Raw genomic sequence first — 6,967 nt, forward strand, 5'->3', positions numbered from 1 at the left:
GGCGACGCGTTGACCTAGTCAATAGTATGTCGCACGGCAGGTACAAGAGTTAGGAAACTCACCAAGCAATAGATCTCAGTGGCTTAGATCGCGCCGCGGCGGTCGCCGAGTTCCAAATGGACGACACGCAGGGTGTGGACATCAATCTCGGAGACATAGACAATGCCGGCGCCACTGCAGCGGATGATGACGAAGATAATGGTGCATGGGCGGACGATCCGGACGTTGATGCGTTCCGTGCAGCTCTAGAAAATGATCTGCAATCGGGGTGAGCATGTTAATTATGCCCTCTGGTCGTAGATCCTTGACATGCCAAACAGTGTGCACACGGATGAGCGTACCTGGCGCGATCGTCGCCGCACGATGGACGACAACTGGCAGCAGATATTCCCGCGTATCAAGGCCGCATATCTACAATGGAAGTACGGATATCCCCGCCCGCAAGAGGAACGCAAGCGGAGAGCACCCGAAGATGATACTCCCTCTGAGACAGAGGCGGCGCCGCAACAACAAACAGTCGTCTGTGTCGACTTGTACACCCTGCAAAAGGAAGTCAGCGTGGTTGTGTCATCCAACCAGTGGACAGTAGAGGCACTCGCCTGCGCGGGATATCTCGCTAACACCCCGATGGTGCCGTCGATGGGGATCTCGTTCCAGACGCTCGAGCTGTTCCGGTGCCTGAAGCTCGTAAAGCCATCATTCAGCACCGAGGCGTTTGCCAAGCTTGTCTGCTACAAGTACTATGTAAGTTGCTCCTCTAGCGCAGCGGAATAGTTGGTCTGACATACCTGGAACAGATGGCATATCGTCGCCACTATCGCACTGCGCTAGCGGACGCGTTTGACATATACCTGGAGGTTCTCGATGAAGTGGAGCTAGGGATCATGGAGAAGCTGGGACGGGGTGATCCGAACTGGCGCCCGCGCTTCGGGTGCCCACCATGCGGATACAAGGCACGCATCCTCCATTTGATGCGGGTGGCACGTGGTGACGTCAGACGGACTGCTAACGACTTCTCACGCAGCTGGAAGGAGAGCCGGTCCTCCACTACAACCGGATGGGCAGTAAGGACGGCAATAACTCCTTGAAAAGACTTATGCGCAAATATCAAGACCGAGGAGACCTGCGACAACACAAGAACAACTACTTTCTCAGCCCACAATATGTCGACAAGTTTGCGCATCAGGTGCCTGCGCGGCAGGCACAGCCGAAGCCGACCGCGGATCTCGGAGAAGATGGTGATGACGACATCACCCACGACCCGGCCGAATCCGCGCCGGCCCGCGAGCCAGTGGCGACGGAAGGCGATCCCACAGATGGGGAGCCGGGTGCCCCGAGCCCGTGTGCTACGAACTGGAAGGCGGCAGCGGCGGACGAAAAGAAGAAGGCATGGGGTGGGTTCGACGAGACTGGCATCTTTGCTAGTGCCTGCAGGCATGGGAGGATCCTCTGGATTGCAGATATGATCCAGAGCGGTGAACTGTAAGTCTTGATGGCTCCGTGGAGCTCGGAAACTTAGCGATCACCTTTAGCGCCAAGTACGGGATCGCGATGGTCGACAAAATAAACACTGAGTTGCCCGGCAACATCCTTCTCGGCTATGACATTGGCTGCGTCTTTCAGGGGACCCTCGCCCGGAGCAGCGCTGGTCCCGAGTTCCAGAAGCGCGGCTCTCAGTGCATTGTGAACGCTTTCCACGGTTATTCCCACTCCTATGTCTGCCAGCTCCACCATCATCCGAATGTTACCGCCGGCGCCGGGATTGAGGATCTCGAAACCATGGAGCGGATCTTCAGCGGATCAAACGCGCTTGCCTCGATCACCCGCTACGCGAGCAAGTATCGGCGGCACGCAATGATTGTGCTCTATTTCCGCCGCTGGGATGAAGAAAAGTATACTAATCTCGCGGTATTCCTCCGCAACAACTTCCTCCAAGCAATGAAGATCATTGAAGAATCGGAGCCATTCTTGGCCAGCATTCTGCCCCAGCTCAATCTCACCGAGGAGAAGTTGATCGAGGCGGCGGAAGACGAGCGCGTCTACTTCGCGACGCTTCGCGATGAGAATCCGGAAGACGAATGGGCACAAAGCTATGTTGAGCGCCTCGAGGACCTTAGAGCGATGAAGTGAGTCACGTTTTGTTAGGGCGCGGGTTGCTTCTGACGCGCGCGCAGGGATGAATATGCTCAGAAGACTCGCGCGGCCACAAAGCGCGCGACGCGCAACCCTGCGACGCGCGAGTTCATGCTCGGGCAGCAGCCGCCGCGCGAAGCTCCGCCACTCGCGCCCCCTGGGAACGCGCGCGCGGGTACCGGCGGCTCTGCATCTTCCGACGGCCCGGGCTTTTGTTCCAGGCACCGTACACTGGTCCGATCACAGACTATAACGCCCACGTAAGAGAGACGCGGAGAACGGAGAGCGCGAACCGCGTGCTCCGCGAGCGGATCGACGCCCTCGATCAAGAATTAGCCGAGATCGAGGACACCTGGGGCATGACGCGATGGCTGCCCACCGATCCGCGCTACACCACGGCGAAGGTGTACATGTCAACACGACGCTATCAGCAGGCCCTGGGAAGGCTTCAACGCCTTGTGATTCAACGCTTGTTCGAGCTACATAAGCTTCATCTCGCGCAGACAGGTGGGTTATCATGTAATCATTTGACCAAGCGCTGACAAAAGCGCATGACTAAGGCTACAAGATGCGGACTCACATCGCGAAGAACATGCAGAAACGGTCAGCTGCAATCCGACGTGCTATCGCGACGTACAACAGGGCCGCCGTCACGGTGCAGAAGCCACTCGTTGACTGGACTCAGATCTCGCATTACTCGTTCATTCGGGAGTTTGCACTTCTGCACGGATCATGGAATGACGTCAGCGGCAAAGTCTGGGCGCGTCCGGAAGTCCGGGAGGCGATCGGGACCTGGCGGCGCTTGCAACGCGCCCGAGAGGAGATCCAGATCATCTATCGCGATGCGCGCCGCCTCCACACGCACATTCGCGACGAAGAGCAAGACTTCGCCACGCTTCTTGAGCAGCTCAAAGAGACCAACGACATCCTTTATGGGCCGACTATGGAGTTCGTTCGCCACCGCGAGGCCGCCAATGGGTACAACCTGGCATTCCTCAATGAATTGCATAATGATCCTCGCTTCGAGGGCGAGAAGACGCCGGGCCGCCGTGAGGGCAGAGCTCCCCCTCCGGAGCCATCCATTCCACGCATTTCCCCCGATGACAGCGCGATCGAGACAGATGTGAGCCCGGAGAGTATGTACGATGACGATATGCAGGCGCAGCAGAGCGCTCTGCTCGACTTCGTAGCTCAGTAGCGTAGATCGGCTCTGGGGGCTTCTAGCGCCCGTTTGAACGAGCTGTTTCCAAGACAAAAACATAATTCCACACCTATGTACGGTATTTTGACACGTCCAAATGAATGGTATACAACGTATAATGTGTATATAGGACGTTCCATGTGTTATTTCAATGTCAATGTTACTATACCAGTCCCAGGACATCGTAAGGACGTTTGGTGCACACCCGAAGCAAGGAAACCGTGAGGCTTTGCATGCAATCATGCCTCGCAGTATGCTATACTATTGCAAGCATAATCAGGGGCATCAAATACCCGGCCTGTGTGCCGAGATGCATGACAAATACATGCGTGTTGGCAGATTTCTCACCGGATGCCAGGGAGGACCTGTAAAGCATCCGAAGATCAGGATTCGCGTGAGATGACAGGTGAGAAGCATGGGCGCCTCTCCGCGTAGCTCCTCCTTCTCCGCATCGATCACCCCTCCCCGTCCGCTCTCCCGCCCCGAAGCATGCATAACCCGCTGCTATCTGACCCGGCGGCGTCTTCCGGTCCTTGGTACGTGCTTCTGGGGCCGGACACACGCAGAGTGTCGCCGCGCATCACGCGCACTCGGTAGATTCTCACTGCTCTCTCACACCCGTCATATGCTCACCAACATCGTACAGGCCACAGGTGGGCTTAGGGCAAGATCCCGCCATCTACCCGATCGTAGTGTGCTGCATGCACCGCGACGACGCGGAGGCCATCGACGCTCTCAACGCGACGGTCTTTTATCAAACCGCGGCTCATGACGTCCATCTTGCCGTGTGGCGTGTACAAGAAGCCAACATATCGCTGCGCGGCGAGCGGATCTACAGTGTCCGTGCCGCGCTAGAAGGCAGACATACCGGTGTTTTCATTGGGGTCACTTGGTAAGTCGCTATCGCATGTCCCATGGATTGTATTGACAGAATCCTCAGGGCTCACATCGGCTTTCAAATCGGAGAGGGCGAACGGCACATCAAGCAATACTCATGCCGGTACAAGCGATTCGACAAGAAGGGTCTGTCCGTGGCCAGCGCCATCGCGTATATGGTTATGAAAACCGGGCACAACTTCCCCCTCGACATCGACTCGACTTGCCCATCATCCCAGCCCCGCTCCGCCTCGTCCCAGCTCCCGCTCTGCTCTGTACTCCCGTACGCCGCGCGCCTCCCCACAGCACTCCGGCGACCCGAGCAGAAGTTCCGTCCAGTGGGCAACTCCTGCCCTGTCGCGCGGGAAGCAGCGCGAGCAAGCGCTGCCCCCTTCCGGCGACGCGCTCGCACATGGTATGACATTCCATGTATTGGCATCACAATGGACTCACTGATCACCATTCACAGCCTTTCAACAGGGTACGAGCCTACAGGACCGCGTGGTCCCATGCGCGCCCCGGACTGAGGATGTCGAGGGCTCAGGTGTGCTCGCCGCCGCTATCGGCTGCTATTCATTCCCCCTGAGCAAGCCGCCGCGGACGCCCATCCCTTCGCAGTTGACCTCGGGTCAAGGGCGAAGCCCATCCTCAAGGAGCTTAACCCGGACGACTCAGAACTTATGTACCTTTTGCAGGTCTTCGCGGGTGCAGCTTCGCGGAAGGAGTTCGCTTACGACGCGTCCAAGCACCCTCGCTGGATGGCGCGAGTCTAGAGCGTCTATATGATGCTATCTTGTATCCTTTCGATAACGATGAGTAACAATGGGATGAATGGTTTTACTCATATCATCACGTGCTCTAGTCAACAACGTTCCGTGGTGTTTTTTTTGCCCTGCTGACAGTCTCTCCCAGCTCCCAGATCCCCCACTCCCACACCTCGCTTCTTTCCCGCCCTCCCTCCGCTTCTCATCGCGCGCTCCTGTCATGGCACGCCCGAGCAGACGCCCCCGCGCTCAACGGCCATGATGGTATCAAGAAGTTACCTCAATCCACGCGCAAGGTGGGTAAAAGAAGCGTCAAGATACCGTGGGCCTCGCGTCGACCACGCGCGAAGCTGTCTTATGCGGAGAAGAAGGCACTGCGTGAGAAGTCGAAGGTCTACAAGCAGACGCTCAACAACAGGCTCGACGCCATCCGGGATGAGGTATGGGACCACGCTGTATCGCTCCACGAAGACCTGGGCAAGCACAGCGCGGCGTGGTACTACCGCCTCATCCTCCACCAGAGCAACATCCGTTTCAAGGAGCCACGCGCCCTCTCACTGTGGAATGCGTTCGTCAGCCAAGAGCTTTGCGCCCACAACCAAGGTATGCCGTATCTCGCACACACGCTGCCATAACTAACGCCGATCTATCAGACCTGAACACCAATGACCGTGTGTCGTCTGGGTTCATCAAGACCCTCGCCGAGCGCTGGGCTGCGATGTCCAATGAAGAGCGCGAAGATGTCTCTCGCGACAAGGTCGAGGAACTGAACGAGCGGCGCGAGGAGCGGGGGCGTCCAGTGCCTAACCTCGCCGTCGCAAATTTCAACGATACTCGCGCCACACTCCAGGATGTCGCCAAAGAGGTGCGACGCCCCATTTACCCCCATCTGCCTCCTGCTGACATCTACCTGTGCCGCAGCTCAATGATCTCCACGAGCGCACCGGCGTGGAGGTCTTGCTCTTCGCGTGCCGCGGCGACCAGGCCAATCACCTCAAGCCTTGGGTGTACCGGACCAGCGAGCGACTTGAGGAATTCGTGGAGCTGTTCAGTGGCGCGACGTTGGGCAAGCTCGCTGCGCGCATCGAAGCATGGTGTCTCACTGGTATCAAAGGTACGCACACGCATATTTATAGTCGCCTTCTCCCACATTCATAGCGTGGTCGCACAGGCTTGACAAAGAAACACAAGAACACGGTCTTGGAGCTTAAGTCGAAGGTCGGTACTCTCATACTCGAGAAGCTCCGTAAGTCCATGCTCCCTCATTTAGTCTACATGCTCACAGCTATCCTCCAGACGCGACGTCGACGCGGGGTAAGCCCTCGGCGATGTCTTACCTCGACTTTGCAAACAGGATCACGCTCAAATATGGCGTCGTCCTTGAGAACTGGCCCGTCGAAGTGTTCCAAGCCCCTGGCCGGTTCAACTCCCTCAAGTACCTCAACACGCTCTATTCAGCCTGGGAGGGGGGACGACGGCGTTCCGACTCCTCACCGACGAGGAGTTCACGGCCTGGCGTGAGGCTTACGACGCGCACCTCAGCCCAATGGCTGTTACATTCAGTGAGCAAGTCATCACACCCACCTCCGCGCCGGCATCCTCCCCCACTCCCGTGCGCCACACCTCACCTGCGCTCCCTGGTACGCCCGCGCCGCGTCCTACGCCCCGCCCGAGCTCTCTGGTACACTGCGCCCGCGTCCTACGCCCGCCCGCGCCCCTGGCCTGCCCGCGCCGCGTCCTACGCCCCGCCCGAGCTCTCTGGTACACCTGCGCCCGCGTCCTACGCCCCGCCCGCGCCCCTGGCCTGCCCGCGCCCGCGTCCTACGCCCCGCCCGCTCCCCCTGGCCCGCCCACGCCTGCATCCCATGCCCCGCCCGAGCCCCCTGGTACGCCCGCGCCCGCGTCTTACCCCCCACCCGCGCCCACATCCTCCGCATCGCCCACGCTCCCTGGCCCGCCCGCATCCGCGTCCCACACCCCACCTGAGCTCCTC

At 58.8% G+C, this 6,967-nt stretch overlaps 2 protein-coding genes across 2 annotated transcripts; both read left to right on the top strand.

Moving 5' to 3' along the window:
* Positions 1 to 363: 363 nt before the first annotated feature.
* On the top strand, positions 364 to 3,331 carry BXZ73DRAFT_59083 (uncharacterized protein; the record flags this gene model as incomplete). The annotated part of the gene is made up of 6 exons (XM_048021677.1): positions 364 to 744; positions 798 to 977; positions 1,025 to 1,482; positions 1,533 to 2,126; positions 2,273 to 2,640; positions 2,694 to 3,331. 6 exons carry the CDS (start codon positions 364 to 366, stop codon positions 3,329 to 3,331), a joined length of 2,619 nt encoding a protein of 872 aa, XP_047870770.1.
* Positions 3,332 to 5,516: 2,185 nt separating this feature from the next.
* Positions 5,517 to 6,440, top strand: BXZ73DRAFT_31769 (uncharacterized protein; the record flags this gene model as incomplete). The annotated part of the gene is made up of 5 exons (XM_048017813.1): positions 5,517 to 5,577; positions 5,628 to 5,839; positions 5,896 to 6,088; positions 6,146 to 6,220; positions 6,271 to 6,440. Coding segments are annotated over 5 exons (711 nt in total), but the record flags the coding sequence as incomplete, so codon positions are not given.
* Between the last annotated feature and the right edge of the window lie 527 nt (positions 6,441 to 6,967).

The sequence above is a fragment of the Epithele typhae genome, assembly GCF_022376455.1.
Source record: "Epithele typhae strain CBS 203.58 chromosome Unknown BXZ73scaffold_241, whole genome shotgun sequence".
In the NCBI taxonomy this organism is placed as follows: Eukaryota; Fungi; Basidiomycota; class Agaricomycetes; order Polyporales; family Epitheliaceae; genus Epithele; species Epithele typhae.